General features: G+C 40.4%; 1 protein-coding gene across 2 annotated transcripts in view; it reads left to right on the forward strand.

The window, feature by feature from the left end:
• The window catches only part of LOC114877850 (probable cationic amino acid transporter), a 45,370-nt gene extending 31,369 nt beyond the window's left edge, over positions 1–14,001 (forward strand). For both annotated transcript variants that reach the window (XM_029190937.2, XM_029190938.2), the window contains exons 5-14: positions 5,542–5,750; positions 9,578–9,749; positions 10,723–10,906; positions 10,969–11,093; positions 11,282–11,535; positions 11,600–11,842; positions 11,912–12,056; positions 12,153–12,246; positions 12,993–13,120; positions 13,209–14,001. In XM_029190937.2, the coding sequence (XP_029046770.1) occupies positions 5,542–5,750; positions 9,578–9,749; positions 10,723–10,906; positions 10,969–11,093; positions 11,282–11,535; positions 11,600–11,842; positions 11,912–12,056; positions 12,153–12,246; positions 12,993–13,120; positions 13,209–13,540 (1,886 nt within the window). In that variant the 3' untranslated portion in view covers positions 13,541–14,001. The remainder of the gene's footprint in view (positions 1–5,541; positions 5,751–9,577; positions 9,750–10,722; positions 10,907–10,968; positions 11,094–11,281; positions 11,536–11,599; positions 11,843–11,911; positions 12,057–12,152; positions 12,247–12,992; positions 13,121–13,208) is intronic.
• Positions 14,002–17,389: the final 3,388 nt, after the last annotated feature.

Here is a 17,389-nt window from a genome sequence, read left to right on the forward strand (position 1 = left end):
CGAATTATGGCACCAACGGAAAACAGGGTCGTATTACGGATGACTTACTGTACTTGTATGCGAAGTTTCATAATTTTTGGAATTTCCGGGTTCCCTAACCTTCCTTGTGAGTATACTTGTTAATACTTGCAATAAGCATGCGCAAAATCTGTTTCATGTGGAATTTTGGAATAAGATAATTTTTATGTGGAAAAATAATACTTGTAACGAATTTATTTGAAATGAATTTCATTCCATGTCACCTGTATGTTCATTTTATACAAAATAGATTTTGAACATGCTTATTGCAAGCATTAACAAGTACACTGAGTCCCATCGAAGTTGTCGCAGTGAAGTTGGCCACGCATTCACTCACCGACGCGGCGTGAATTCGTTAGTGAATTTGTAGCCAACTTCACTGCGACAACTTCGATGGGCCTCAGTGTACGATGAGTTGCATTGAACTTGTCGCAGTGAAGTTGGCTACAAATGCACTAACGCATTCACGCAGCGTTGGTGAGCCGATTTGTAGCCAACTTCACTGCGACAAGTTCAATGCAACTCAGTGTACACGAGATTTGGGTCGCGGACCGCGGCTCGCGGCGGCTCGTCCGAGTCTGCCCGACTTTATCCGACCTGACCCGAAATAGTCGGGCCGCCCGAGCCCGCCCGATTTTTTCCGAGTCCGCCCGAGCTCGTAATATCAGGTATCAGGAAGAACAATAATTTAACTAAATTACCAAGGAGGTTATAATAGAACCCTTTCCTCTGCACATCCATTGTATCAGTCTACGTGTTAATTCCTGAACATAAATCTTTAGTTCCTGGTCGTATGACCATGTACGACTGATTCTACTGTCCAAAGTATACTGTGTAAGTAGAACGTGTATTCTATTCGCAGCGTATCGATTGCAGCTAAGGTTCATTCTACTCAGGTGTCTGGCCTACTGGTAGATTATTCTACTTGCAAGATATCGATCACACGCCAACCTGTATTTCCCTCCATCGTCTCGACGGTTAATGAGATTCTTTCACTGTGCTATCAGTTTCTTAGCAGGGGTGTATTTTTAAGAAAATCGAAGGCTAATAGTCTTACTCTATTTTTACCATTCAAGGAACACTCTGAGGAACTTAAATTTAGATCATGATTTCTATCTCCATTTTTTCCCTCTGTCTCTAATCAAAGGAACTGTGGCTGAATGAAAGAAAATGGATGAAAGCAACCCGTTGCCCTGTCTCCGGAATAAGAACATTGTTCCCCGAGGATCTGTAGTGTGAAAGGGGTTTGTGTCTTTAGCTGAGAGGGACAGCGTAGCACTTAGGCCAAGTACAGTCGAGGAGCAACGTAAAGAAACTCACCTGGTGATCGATTATTTTCTAACCTATCATATTTATCTATCGCACGTGTGATCGATGCTGAAGACATCATTTTACTTGGCATTTCAGGGACCTTGTACAACCCTAGTAGTGATATTCCTCGTTTGTCTGACCATACGCGAGGCTACTCCACTTCTCAAATTTTCACTTCTCTTCAGAAGCTTTCTATACCGTTTCTGAGGACGCCAAGGTCAGATCCTTGACCCCAAAGACCTCTGGCAGTCTACTATTTTAGTATTCTTCATTTGTCTGACCATATACGGGTCTACTCTACTTCCAAGAAGCATTCTATACCACTTCTCTTACTTTCTTTTTGTAATTGTAGGAACGAAACGAAAGTCTATCAGTCAGACAAGTAGCAATCAGCTTTGTAAACTCGACAAAGAGCGCCCAGAGCAGCGGGTCGTCTGATAATAAGATTTCAACGCGTTTACAGCGAGGAGGATGAAAAACCAACTTGATTCGATTCCATGGAATTAATTTAGCGGTCAACCGACCTTCTTTCCTTTAAGAAAGGTAGATTCCTTTTTATCGCCTCAAGAGTGAAAAAAATATCTGAAGAGAGGTAGGATGGCGTGATCATCGAGCCCTCGACCCCTCGATATTTCGCCTGGCCAACAATTCTGTCCTGCATCTAGCAAGAAAGCTTAACGAGTCACGAGAACCTGTGATTTAATGATAAAGCACGCCCCAGGACGTGCAGCTGGTCGCGTTTCAATGTTCGAGGGTCGAAGCACGAGTGTTGCCTCGATGGAAGGTACTATTCGTTGCAAATTCTCGATTATATTTCACGGTGAAGTAGCGGCGGATGTCGCATCGATCAAACTCTCGGGGAACTTTGCTTAACCTAGACCTGGAACAAACTTCGCAACAGCCTAAACCTTAACTGAGATCTCTTGTATAATTCCGCGAACGACAAACACCTTTTCATCAACTTCTTGGAACTCGATCACGAGGATTAAGCGATTTGCAAACACTTATAAGTGGATTTCATTGGAGGCACAGCGTTCTTCCTTGAAGAATTCTGCATTATATAGTATACACTTAATAAGATTCTTGTTCCTGACTGATGGAATTTATCACATACTGAAGGACCTGAAGTATATATTTAATAATATATTAAGGGTAAACATCAATCAAGTGCTTTAACAGTATAATTTAAAAAATTTTCAAAAGTGAGGTTAACTTTGGTCCCTGAACAAGGCAAGGTTGATATACACCAGTTTTCTATCATTGTTAACCTCAAAAATAGAAATCTACAAAAATCCATCATTCAACAGTTATGGTCCTATTCAGCATTGGCCCATTGTAATGGTAGTCAAGATCTAATGTGGCAGCAGTTAGGGACAGAATAGGTGCTTTAGCAATTTGTATTAGATACATGGAAAGTAGAGAACGAAAATTCATCATGCATTCGTAGACCTTCTTGGTCCTATCTCACTTAGTCTAAACAGTAACTGAGAATAAAAAACACAGCTATATCCTCTGGACTCGAAACTTGAGAGTCAAATATATACAAGGATATCTGAAAGATAATTTTTGTTAATAAATCAACAATATGCACCAGTTTTCTATCATTGTTAACCTGAAAAATAGGAATCTACAAAAATCCATCATTCAACAGTTATGGTCCTATTCAGCATTGGCCCATTGTAATGGTAGTCAAGATCTAATGTGTCAGCAGTTAGGGACAGAATAGGTGCTTTAGCAATTTGTATTAGATACATGGAAAGTAGAGAACGAAAGGGATAAGGGAATAAGAGCTGAGTCACGGAACACCGTGTGTATCCTGGATGAAATAGGGTGGGTGGGTAGTTGGAGGCTAGGAAATAAGGCGAACGAGGGTGAAAAAGCCGACGAAGGGCGTACGGAGGGGGGGGTGATTCTGGGGATAACAAAAGGCTGAAGAGGGTGCGAGAAGGGCGCTTGCGCGGATCAAGTCTAGCACCTGTGGACCTCATCGATCCGAAACGGTTTGCGAAGCCGCACACTTCGATGCTTTTTAACCTGCCCACGTGAACTCCAACTCTCTGATCTTCTTTTTATTATACCTTCCGGCGATTCAATGTTTCCTTTTATCGAACGACCACTCTTTGATCGTTCCATTTGTTTCTTTCTTTCATTTCAAACGAGCTCTCTGATAGCTGGGTAACAATACTTTGATTGTTGGGTAAATGTTTCAACGAACCGTCTGTTTTGTATTTAGACATTTTCTCAATGGTTCAAGCGTTGAACTTGCTATCTGTTTATTTTTAACTCTTGAATTGAATTTCTTGAATTGAATTCAGTCACAGATTGAATTTCTTCTCTGTATCTCATCTTCGAGGTATTCTTTTGAAAAATGAGTCTGATAATTAGCTGAAAGGGTATAAATTGTCGTTCAAGGTGTCAGCTACAGAATTAAGGGTTGAATTTCATTTAGACTTCCATTCCTGTATACCTCGGAGAAGCTTTCCATTGTCCAAGTCACTGTTTCTTAGAATGGAACAGTGGAAATGCATTGGTAACGAGTTCAGAGAACGCTCTTTTCCCTGGTGAATGCGAAACGACGGACCTGAAAGAGGTTCCTTTGAAGATGAACCGTTTTTACTCTCCCCAGTCAATTGTTCCATTTCGATCGAGTAACGGCGTCTCTTGGAATGAAGTTTTGTACCTGGAAACAGAATCTAGCGAGTTAGATACAGAATTTTATTTTTTTTCTTTTAGAAATAAAAAGGCCACCGTTGAGATTCAGAAGGATATCTCGTCTTGAACAAGGAAGGGAGGAATGAGGAATGGAAATCAATGAAACCCATATCCGGAGAATGGATACAGAATCCTCCAAGAGGGATGACACAAATAAAACAGCCCGGTGAAGACGGTCAATCACCGAGGGTCGTGTAGAAATTGATTCCACTTGGCAATCAATAGCGGATCCCGAATCTTTGAAAAGCACGATGCTAATTAATCAAACCCAGCATTCGCATGGAAATCGGCTAACGAGACTGGGGCATTCTATTTATAGAGATTATTTCGATGATGGAGCTGTTACGAAATTTAATTCCACATCAGCAATTCAGTTTCTTTAAATTGTTAATACTTTTCCTACTAGAAAGCTGTTAATAGGCTTCAGAAGAAAAACCAATTAATAATTTTTTAATTCTCAGTTGATATAACAAAATTTAACACTTTACCGACCGGTAGCTTATTAATCGCTTTTTGTGCCCGACGCTTATCGACTGGTAACCTATTAATCCGCTTTTTGTGTCCAACGGTTATCGACCGGTAACTTATTAATCGGTTATCGACTGGTAACCTATTAATCGGTTATCGGCCGGTAACCTATTAATCGGTTATCGACCGGTAATCTATTAATCGGTTATCGACCGGTAATTTATTAATCGGTTATCGGCCGGTAACCTATTAATCGGTTATCGACCGGTTGTCTATTAATCGGTTATCGACCGGTAATCTATTAATCGGTTATCGACCGGTAATCTATTAATCGGTTATCGACCGGTAATTTATTAATCGGTTATCGGCCGGTAACCTATTAATCGGTTATCGACCGGTTGTCTATTAATCGGTTATCGACCGGTAATCTATTAATCGGTTATCGACCGGTAATCTATTAATCGGTTATCGACCGGTAACCTATTAATCGGTTATCGACCGGTTGTCTATTAATCGGTTATCGACCGGTAATCTATTAATCGGTTATCGACCGGTAATTTATTAATCGGTTATCGGCCGGTAACCTATTAATCGGTTATCGACCGGTAATCTATTAATCGGGTATCGGCCGGTAACCTATTAATCGGTTATCGACCGGTAATCTATTAATCGGGTATCGGCCGGTAACCTATTAATCGGTTATCGGCCGGTAACCTATTAATCGGTTATCGACCGGTAACCTATTAATTTGTTATCTATTATTGAATTATAATTGTTAGATCGTTCTGTAAGCTCCCTTATTTAAGAATAATTTTTTTTAATCTTACCCTTCAGGGAAGTATTTGCGGCCGAGTGATCGGTCAGAGGCGAGTACGATGTTCAACCGTCCCCGGCCGGTAAAGTAGTGCAAACTTTATGTTAATAGAAAATTGAAAGCAAGTGTTACCCCTATTAATCTTTAATCCTAAGCAAACAATAAATAAGGAATCATTGTTCCAGTGAATAATAGAAAAATATCTGTCAATGTTACAGGTCGACCGCCCGACTTCCTCGCGTTTGTCATCACCTTACTGATGATGCTGCTGATGGCCGCAGGCGTGAAGAAATCCCTGGTGTTCAATAACGTGTTAAACGCCATCAATCTCGCCGTCTGGGTGTTCGTGATGACGGCGGGTATGTTCTACGTGGACAGCGCCAACTGGCGCGAACACAACGGCTTCCTTCCTTACGGCTGGAGTGGTGTAAGTACCCTTGAAAAAATATCCTCCAACGTCTTCACCGTCTCTGCACTCGAGCATCTGAAATTAATTGAACGGTTAGTTAGCGAGCGAATCATTGACCCAATTCTCATTTCCATTCAGTTGCAATTTCCTGCTAAATAAAAATCATCGATCGGACCACGAAACAATAAACAGCTCTCGGGAATGGAACCGAAAAGGACAACAATGTAGAGAAGGAAAAGAAAAGGTCTGAAGTCGGTCAGAGCAACGCCTTCGCCACCGTGTTCCCCTGTTTCACTACGGAGCTACGCTTTTTCCTCGCGGTTTGCGGAGATTCGCTGAACAATGGCAAACTTGTTGCATCGGATGGGATTCAACGCAGAAACCGTGTGCATCAGGTGGACAGAGAAAGGGAATTCGAATTCACGCTCCACAGGAATTCACGTTCCCTTGGAATATGTATGATCTATGCGCATACACATGCCACTGGAGGAATCAGAGAACGGCTGAATTATTTAGAATTCCGGCAAGCCAATCTGTTCGATGCGCAACACTTTCTTATCAATTTTAGAAGAAATTCAACAAGATTCACGAGTAGCTTTCTGATTGATGATTTACTTATCGTTCTACTTACGCAGGGCCGGCATTAGGGGGGGGGCAATCGTCCAGGGCGCTAGATTTGTAGGGGGCGCCGCAGCTCGGTGTCTCTAGTATGCGAATATACCGATATTTTTTCGTTATCTCTTCTCTCTATCCAAATCATGGGCGTCCGCGGGGGGCAAACGGGGCACTTGCCCCCCTTGGATAGAGAGAGAGTCGGATGTCGAATACAGCATTTATTTAGAAGTGATATTTTATATCATGCCCCCCTCCTAAAAAAAAATCCTGCGGATGTCCATGTTTACATCTTCCCTGACACCTTTCTTTCCTATATACGATAATCTTGCCCAGGGCGCCAATGTTGCTAAAACCGGCCCTGACTTCCAGAAAACAGTAACTTTCTTTTACTAAGAAACGTTTTCTATTCTAAAATCATGGAAATGATATTCGCATGAATTATTTTGCGGAGCAGCACACCGAAGGGGTTGAAACTAGCAGGCTGAAAGAGAGGATGACGAAGCATGATCGTGTTTGCCGAGGAAATTTCAGCGAAGAGGAGAGGAAGAAACCTGAAGTGGACCGGACCGAGACGGTCGTCGATCTCAGGAATATTAAATATACCGAGTCGAGTTGAATTTCGTGGAAAGAACGTTTATTTAACGAAGCAGAGGGACGAGGGGAGCAAACATTGGAATATTCCTGCTCCATTGGGGAAGAGTAAACAGAATAAAATTCGAGCGTATTTCGCAATTCGAAAGGAAAGTTTATCAGTCTCCGAAACGTTAACAAACTGGTTGGACGATGGTGATCGATTCGCGAGGAATGAATTTTTCAAGGAAAAAATATTTTTCCATCCCTTCCGCACGCGATGGATGTTCGATGAATATTTCTGAAGAAAGAAACCCTGAAACGTGAATTTTTAATCACCGCGTTTCCACCGGGGGATACTTTTCTCTGCTGAGAAACGAGCTTCTGGTTTATGCATCTTGTATTATAATTTAAAACATCTCAATGCTTTTTTATATTTCAATTTGCAAATAATTCAGAGCCCGTAATTGGAACATCCTCTAATGATCAACCCCTTTAAATTTAAATTCCCACTGACGTGTGTATTTCGCGCGACCTTAAGCGGGCGTGGGCTTCCAAGGGTGGCTTTTGAATCTTTAGTGACCTTATCTCCGGCACACCCCCGCGTTTCAACTCCTGTTACATCGAAGAGGTCAAAGTTCAGCGACAACAGGCTAGCTGTACTAATACCGTGGTTAATATTAATGCACGATGTGGTTTCAACCCCTTTCGCCTACACTCATCGGTCCACTTTCAAAGTAATTTTATTAACAAATGAAAGATGTGTTATTTTTCCAATATTCTTCATTGTAAAATAGATCCTCGGTAATATAAATGGAAAGGGGTTGTTGAAAATGGAACCTTACAGGGAAGGCTGTAATAATTTATAAATTTAATAGAGGATGCTATTAATCTTGAATAATAATCCCACGAAATCACGATTCTTCAACGAACAGAGGCTTCCTTTCACCGGGATTGTAAAGCCTTACCCTCCATTCAAGGGTCGGGACCGGTGGCGCTGGTAATAGAGCCGGAAGGGGTTGCGAGAAGACGATGGAACTAGTTCACAGAGGGTACAAAGAAATTCGAGGCTTTGGGAATGAAATCGTGCTTCTTTGAACAGTGACTGTGCTACCCTTTGTTTCCCCTTCGCCAAATTACCACGGACAATAATTAAATCTTCGAGGAAATCATTTATTACTATTTAAGGTTAAAGATGGATTCTTTTTTTCATCCCTGACGAAGCTTACTTAAGGTATAATTTAATCTTCGTTGTAATGAAAATTCCACCGCCTCGTGGTCCCGTACCGGATCGCATTAACTTGCCACTTCAGGGTCCCATCGAAGCTGAAGACATCAGAAATTCATAACAGCGTTAAGGGCCATTGAAAAATTAAACGAGCAGGGTTCATTCGCTTCGAAGTTTGTCTGGGAAACTCGTCAGGATTCAGTGCACCTTCGTTAAATGAAATTTCATTTGCAGATTGATTTTTAAATAAACTCTCTCTATATTGCCAGTTGCAGGAGTGGAAAATTCTTGGAATTGGCAATATAGATAGAGGCCCTTTATGAAGGGAACTCGTTCAGTGTTATTTTATTATTTTAATATGTATTTACAATTTATTAAGTAAATTAAATCATTATATAATTAATTTTAATTAAATTATTTATAAAATGTACAATATCAATCATGGTGTCCATTCGTCTAGTGAAAAAGCAGTGACTTTTGAGTCCAAGTGTAACCGCAGCAAATATCATAAATTATTTTATAAAAGCGTTAAAATAATTAACATAATCATCTGATAAAAGCTTTAGAATATTCAATAATTTATTTGAAATTACAAAATACACTAGACGAACGGACACTATGATTGATATTGTACAGTATGCGACATAGTGTCCGTTCGTCTAGTGAAAAAGCACTGACATTGGAATCCAAGTTTAACTGCAGCAAATATCATAAATCCAATTATTTAATAAAAGCGTTAAAATAATTAACATAATCATGTGATAAAAGCTTTAGAATATTTATTTGCTACGGTTAAACTTGGACTTCAAAGTCAGTGCTTTTTCACTAGACGAACGGACACTATGATGCATACTGTACAATATCAATCATAGTGTCCGTTCGTCTAGGGAAAAAGCACTGCCTTTGGAGTCCAAGTTTAACCGCAGCAAATATCATAAATCTAATTTTTTAATAAAAGCGTTAAAGTAATTAACATAATCACCTGATAAAAGCTTTCGAATATTCAATAATTTAGAATTTGAATAATTTATTTGAAATTATAAAATACACTAGACGAACGGACACTATGATTGATATTGTACATATACTCAAAGATGGACTTAAAGAAAATATACTGATCGAATTGAGTAACCTCCTTCTTTTTCGAAGTCGGTTTGCTAAGACAAACATAGAGAAAAATAATTTTTAATTAATGAAAAGAAAAAGACTTTTTTTATAGCTACATTCGCATGTGTCGATGCACATATTTTTGATACATTACTTTTTGAATTGCACACATAGTAATAAGATTAAAAAAGTCACTAAAATAAAATAACTAGACAATTTAACAAAAATAATTACTAGCTAGCAGTATAACCAGTGGTACTATAGCAAGAGTCTATCTTATTTTATTTTAGAATATTAGTTTGATGTTAAATTTTTTTTGTTTCAGGTGTTCACCGGTGCAGCGACGTGTTTTTACGCGTTCATCGGCTTCGACATAATAGCGACCACCGGCGAAGAGGCAACGAACCCGAAGAGGAGCATCCCCCTAGCGATAGTCTCGTCATTGATCATAATTCTCGTCGCTTATGTCACCAGCAGCATGGTGCTGACGCTGATTGGTGAGCAGCTCGTTTAATCCTCTCGAAAGTTGAACAACTCTCGACCGCGGATGAAATGGAACGCGAATCCTGATGGAACGTCAAGCTTTTTCATTCGTTTTTCCAATCTGTCATCCACACACAACTTCAGAACGTTCCGTTTGTTCGATTTCAAAACTGCAACCTTTCATGAAACGTATACTGAAACGAAATTTATTTGTCGCAAAGAGTCTAGTAATTTTTATAATATTTACAAATGAAAATGTATACAACGATTAAAAATGTTTAATCAGTTCAATTTATTTATTTTTCCAACGACTCCTGCTAAACCAGCAGGATGCCAAAATTGTTCGTTTGGGACCCAGGCCAAGCCCATTTTTCGTAGTCGAGACCGCCGCCCCTGAGCCCGCGCGCTATGCGCGCGCTGATTGGCCAGCGCTTTTCCTTAATAATTCAAAAACGAAGCTTCAGATAACATTTTTGCAAAGGAAAATGTTGTTCAGAATCACCCCAGCTACCACCCCCTTAAAGGACTAACACTCTTTCTGGGACACCCTGTAGAAGTCCAGAATGTTCCATTTGTTCAATTTCAAAACTGTAACGTTTCATGAAATTTATTTGTGGCAGAGTCCAGTAAATTTGTATAGTATTTGCAAATAAAAATGTATAGAAATTCTTCTTTTTTAATTAATTATTCTTCACTGTTAGTAATTATTAACAGGTGGTCGGTGGAACATATGCTGATTATACGCTTGAATTCTGTTGTCTGTCGATTAAAAAGCCCTTGGCCATCCTTGACCTCTCTTCACGCATCCCTGCTTACCCTTTCAACGTCATCGTGATCCTCCACCTACCCTCGTCACAGACATTGCACGGTTCGTTATGCTTCTAACGTACCCAAGGTGTTTTTTATCCTCAAAAATAAACACCTTCTCCTTTTTCTATCTCCATTTACTTAGTTCAGTATAAAAATTTCAATCTTCTTCCATTTCAGTTCCTTATGACGAAGTGGATCAGGATTCAGCGCTGGTGGAGATGTTTGGCCAAGTTGGGGCTTACAAGTGTAAATACATTGTCGCTGTAGGTGCACTGGCTGGATTGACAGTCTCCATGTTTGGTAGCATGTTCCCTATGCCTAGGATAGTCTACGCCATGGCTCAGGATGGCCTTATATTCAGGTAATTCTTCAATCTCAACATATTTGCCTCAGCTTTCCTTAATCAATATCTCTGTCATCCAGGAGTCTGAGCCAAGTATGGCCAACAACGGGCACCCCAGCCCTTGCAACACTGACTTCTGGTTTGTGCGCAGCCCTAGCCGCCCTCCTGATCCAATTAGAGGTCTTGGTAGAAATGATGTCCATAGGTAAATCTTCTAATTCTTAACCAGGGCCGACCCTGGGCCTAGGCAGACTAGGCGGTCCCCTATGGTCCCCCAAGGTCCAGGGCCCCCATAAGACGATTTTCCATCTAAGAATGCAAAGGCCGGCCCTGTCCTTAACAAACCTCCATTTCATTCTGTATCCGATGTAACCTGTGATATGTAATCTTCAGGTACTCTGCTGGCCTACACTCTGGTGTCCACTTGCGTTTTGATCCTACGCTACCAGCCCCACTCCACGAACCTTGTCGAGCTACTACCGCCGAGCTTGAGGACACCTTGTCGATCCCCGACGAAGGAGAATCAGGGGAATGGTCAGGTGAATTACGGCAAGGAACTGAGACCGGATCAGTTAACTACCGCTCTTAATTCCGTTCAGGCTGCGCAGTCGGAGCTCACAGCAGCCAACAGCGGTCAACGCATCACGGTGAGATATCCTTTTCCCTAATATCTACAGTATTAGAATTGTAATTGTATCATGTTGGTAACAGGTGAGACGAGTGAGGAGGTGCAACAGTTCCTCCCCAGATTCGGACGACACCTATGGAGCCGAGGAGGACGAAGTAGGTCTAGGCAAGGACGACCAGTACTTAGTTAGCGATAGGACCGAGAATAAGTTTTATGGCAGTGTGCACGCGGCTGCGGCTGCATCCAGCTGCGGCAGCACGCACCAGTACCCAGGAAACACACCCATAATTGGGCCACCATTGAATTACCTCCAGCGTCGGCTACAGGTAACGTTATACTACCTGGAGCTTAATATTTTTGTCCTTATCGATTGTAATCGGTGTTGTATATTGTAGGCAGCACAATACCTTTGTCCTGCTATATTTCCTTGGGTAGATAGAGGCCCGGCAACGGAAGCGTCCGGGCGTTACGTGATGAAACTAGTCGGGCTGCTCTATTTGCTGATCGTCATCTTCGATTTGATTGTCGTTTGCGGCATGGGTGAGCCAGAGAAAATATATATATTTTACCTTTCACCTTTCTCTGACCTTTCAACTGACGATTGTTAGATCAATAAAACTGTCCTGCTACTTTTAGGGAACATGGGAACCTTCACCACGATAATAATGTTCGCTTTCCTCTTTGCCATAATCGGGGTGTTACTTGCCATTAGTAGAAAACCACAAAACAGGTGTGTATTAGGCTGAACTTTACTTTAGGGGATACCAAATTTTCGACATTTTTTTGTTTTAATCTATAGTTTTTGATGTGTATAATTCAAAAATGCAAGTCATAACTTTAGGAATCCAGTGGTTAAAAAGTTATGAGCGTGTAAAGTTTGACGCTTTTAGTGCATTTGCTACGTTTCTGTGACGCCATATTGCCTTATACAGGGTGATCCTCTCGCTGGTAGATTCAAAGAAAAGGTGTCCGTGAAAAGGTATCGATGACAGAAAAAGGATTTGGGACACTTCATGCTATTGTGGCGGCACTTCCTTTGAGTCCACTAGCGAGAGGATCACCCTGTATGCATAACCTGATTGGTTTTCGCATGGGCAGTACAGTCTCTCCCTAAAATAAATATAAACCTAACTCAGACGGTATCAAATTTACGGTTTGACTAAACCTGCTAAAGTGGTCGGTACCCACAGCGTCTGCCTGCAGCTAGTGACACCGTTCATTGGACAAGAAGCCAATATGGCGTCACAGTAACGTAGCAAATGCACTAAAAGTATCAAACTTTACACACTCGTAACTTTTTAATCATTGGATTCCTAAAGTTAAGACTTGCATTTTCAAATTCTACGCATCAAACACTATGGATTAAAAAAACAAAATGTCGAAAATTTGGTGTTCCCTAAAGTAAAGTTTAACCATGTATTATTTTTACTCTATCCTCTAAAGACGTAGAGATTCTGATTAGGGAAACTTTTTCAGGAATAGCATGATGTTCATGACTCCGGGACTCCCATTCGTCCCTGCGATTGCTGTCACCGTGAATATATACCTCATCTTCAAGCTGAGCATCTTGACCCTCGTTAGATTCACTGTCTGGATGGTACTCGGTAAACTCAGTCACCGGATTTATATCTTGGCTTCTACGTTAGCCCACAAGTGCGCCACGAAACCTAACCTAAATCTTTCTTATCGCAGGTTTCATTATGTACTTCTATTACGGCATTAAACACAGTAGCCTGGAGGAGGCGAGCGCGGCCGAGACGCAAGAAGAGAACGTGACCGCCGGAAACATCGAGCTGACGGTTACAGACCCTCAGAGACAGCCACAGACGCATCCGTCGCCCTACACGACGACCGATCACAGCATCTACGAGGGCCAACAGCTAGACGCGTTTGGTCAACCAGTATTTGGTAGCACGAACTTCGGCGGGACACCGAACCAGAGGCAAGAAACCACCACCGCCAGCAGCGCCACTGGCCCAGCGCTCTTCGTCGCCCACGAAAGCTTCCCCTCCTGGGACGACTGAGTGGCGAACGAAGCCGATATAAATAATATATATTTGAAGATATAAGATGAATTATTATGCGAGCCTGACCGGCGTCGAATGTTCACCGGCATAAAAAGAAAAAAAAAAAAAAATACGACCTTTTCGGAGCTCGCCACGGATCCTGGCCTTTGAACGACGTCGCACGATGGAGCACCATGAATTGCCTCCTTTAGAAACTCTTTTCGTTTACCGGAGACTGAGATCGAGCCATAGTTTATTAGTAGATAATTATTTCATTAGTCGTCGAACGAGGATGAGAAAGTTAGAAAGCGCCAGATAATCTTTCTCTGAAGAAGTTCCTTAAATGTTCAGTTCCAGTTTCATTCCACTCTGAAGAGTAGAAACTTCTGTTAGAACGAAAATTCTTGATTTTAATTGAAAAATGTACATCGAGTTGCATTGAACTTGTCGCAGTGAAGTTGGCCATGCATTTACTCACCGACGCGGCGTGAATGCGTAGTGAATTTGTAGCCAACTTCACTGCGACAAGTTCAATGCAACTTAGTATATACCGCAGTTCACCAGTGTCCATAACTGCGACGCGCAGGTTGGAAGATGGTGGGGGAACGCAGCGAGCTCTCTGCTAATCGCTTTCCACTTCGTTTGGGAGTATCGCCAATCAGGGCGAAGATGCGCACTAGAGATGCGCGAAGAACGAAAACTGGTCTTTTCGCAGTTATGGATTCTGGTGAATTGCGGTATACATGGGAGGAATGGGTGCACCGATGGAGCAACGATGGTCGAGCAGAAGGGTGCTGCTTCGAAATTTTGAGCTTCCCTTACTGATTTCACTTCTCCATACCGAAATATGTCAATTTCCAATCCTTTCTGATCGACCGTCGACCCACAACTGCACCCTAGGGATTATTTTTTAAACGAAAAACTAACGAAGGGGAAAAATGGCAGATCCGCGAGTGTCCGAGGGACGAACTTGTTGACTACTGTTTGGGACGAATGTAGCAAATAATTTTCGCGGCAATATTTATTATTCTAGTTGTATAAAAGCGAACGAGAGAGAACGAGAGAGTGAGAAAAAGAGAACGTTGACGAGGAAGAGAAAGAGATAGGAGATACGAAAGAGACCATTTATCATTCCTAGGTGTAAGGCGAAATTTGTTTTCCAAGAGAGCATTTTAACTGCTACACGAGGTATATAAGTTTAAACGTATCGCTAGTCACGAAACGAATGAACGAAGAACGAGAGAATGAAACAAAGATCATTTGTTCCTGAGTCGTGAAGAACGAGCGAGACGAAGAAGATTTGGGCTTAGGGGAAAACGATTTTGCCTAAAATCTAGTCTATCCCGTTTCAAACGAAGCTTAGCGTTAACTCGTTGTAATCCTAAGAGCAAAAAAAAAAATGATAAGGAACAAATTCTATGCTTAACTTCTTGTACACTATTCTCAGATTATAAGGGAATGACGTTTTCATTGATCATCTTTGTCCGTTCTTTCTATAAGTCGCTTTGAAAATAGCGAGCCCCCTGCTTGCGTATCATTCAAAGGGTTACTTCTACTTATCCAACAGCTGCAGGGGGTGGTGAACAGGGGAGATAAGGATTTAAAAACTTCATGTAAATTCAGTGTTCCATATGATGATCCACGTGATTCAGAGATTTTAAATAGATGCACAGTTCTGGTTCTCTATCTACACCGTTTATTTCATTTATTTTATTTTATTTTCTTCAGAGTGAAGGTTGCAGAATGTAGATTATTTTGCCAAGAAAGTGACATTGAAAGAAGATAAATTAATCATTGGAGAAAGGAGGTTTTATGAAGTTTTTCAGAAACAGGTATCTGTTATTGATTGTAAATGTCCAGTTTTCTTAACAATGAAAAGTTCCTATGATATGTTTATTAGACTTTTATGATTCTTCAGTACATATCTTTGATATATTACCAAGTGATCGTTGATTGAATCTTAAGTTTTCATTTTTCAGAAGACTTGCTGAATTCCCTATTAATAAAAGGTTACTAAAACACTTCTCAGATAAATTCATAATGAAAAGAAGGATATACAAATCAAAGTGTATAAGAAGAAATAGGAAAAAGGAAAAATCAAAACAATGAAAATTCAACCTCCTCTTTCTGAAGATGAAGCTTACAGGGGGCAGCTGTATCAATTTACATCTGAACGTTTATTATTCTATTCTGAAATCTACATATCGATCGGTGATCTTTTCACATATCAGCCTGCAGCTTTAGCAGGGAAAGCATCCGTGAGATTCTGAGAGGAAGTATGACAGAGGGAGAGAATGAAGGAGAAAATGAGAGAGATTGATCTAAATATTTATCTTTAAGTATTAAAGCGTCTGTTAAAAATTTTCTAATATATATTATATATATATATGTGTATCATATATTAGGTATACAAATTAATTCGGTGCCTTTTCTTTATTTTAATTAAAGATTTATTTTTAAAAAGCCATAATAATTCCAATTATTGAAATAATCATTATTATTATGTTATCTTGTCATTTTTCAAATATTCAAATTCAAAATATTAATTAAGAAGCTGTTATACTAAAAGCACTGAATTAATTTGTACATCTAATATATACGATGAAAATACTTTCTATAAGCGACGATTGATCAAGAATCGATCTTAGAATCTTTCAGTTACCGACTTCAAGGCCCACGTGTAATATTTGCCAGCAAAAAGAGCGCCAAAGTTTAAAAATGGATTCTATCCTGTGAGAGAACAGTGCCTGCATACAGTATTTACCTACAGAGCCCTTGGAACTTTAGAACAACACTTAGACATTTTCTTCAGTCTGAACATTGGAATCTTGAAGCATCGAAACGATCGAAAGGGTCTCTCCAGAAACATTTTTTTTAAATGTAGAAGCTTGATTATATTAGTCGCTTAGGGTATAAGGAAAATGTGGAGAGTCTCGTTCGAGAGGTAACATCGAAGAGAATTTAGGTGGAAAAAGCAGAATCTCCAGCTTGGCACTTTGTTCTCTTCTTTAATTTGAAATTTTTCTTTTTAAAGAAATGGCCTATTGCTATGTGTGAGAACTAGCCATCTTCGTGCAATATTTAACCTCCCCTTTTGTTCTTTATGCTCGTTAAGAAAGTCTATTTTTTAGGACAACCTCCTTTAAAGATAGAAAATCTTCAAAAATCCATGAAAACGTCGAATCAAATGGAACACTTAAGAAATAAGATTTGAAATATAAAGGATGTAGGAGGAGAGCTAGAGGGCGAGAATGAAAGGGAGAAAGAGGGAGCATGTGTGATCGGTGTATAATTCTGTATTTTTATTATATTTATTTTTCTTTTTCTTCTCTCGGGGAAAATCGAGGTATCTTGGGAAGATATATGCGCACCAGGAGGACAGAATTTTCCATGTAATATACATATATATATACCCTTACGTAACTACGTTGTTTAATATTGATAAGGATCAAAAATAAAAGTGATTATTCAGAAAGTAAGCGGCCGGTGTGTTATTTGTATCATTCTTTATCAATTTCTCCTCGTTTGTTGATTTTTATTCCTGCAAAAATTGTTTTACTATCAGATATATGGTTGAACGTTAATTAATTTTTATACCCATAGCATATTTCCAATATAGGTTTTGTGGAAATCCAATCAGTAATTAATTAATTAATCAGCGGCGGGTCGCGTATAGGCATTGTGGAACTGCAGCAGTTTATGAAAAAGATACAAAAATCTTTGTATGAAACTGTGCGCTTCACGGTTCCGCGGCATGTTTGACTGGCGCGCATGCGCACATAGGAAGCTGCGCGCGAGGCTGCGCAGGAGAGAGCACTGTCGCTCCCGCAGTGGCGGTTTTTTTTTGACACGGCGCGCGATGTACAA

The sequence above is a fragment of the Osmia bicornis genome, chromosome 16 (assembly GCF_907164935.1).
Source record: "Osmia bicornis bicornis chromosome 16, iOsmBic2.1, whole genome shotgun sequence".
NCBI lineage: Eukaryota > Metazoa > Arthropoda > Insecta > Hymenoptera > Megachilidae > Osmia > Osmia bicornis.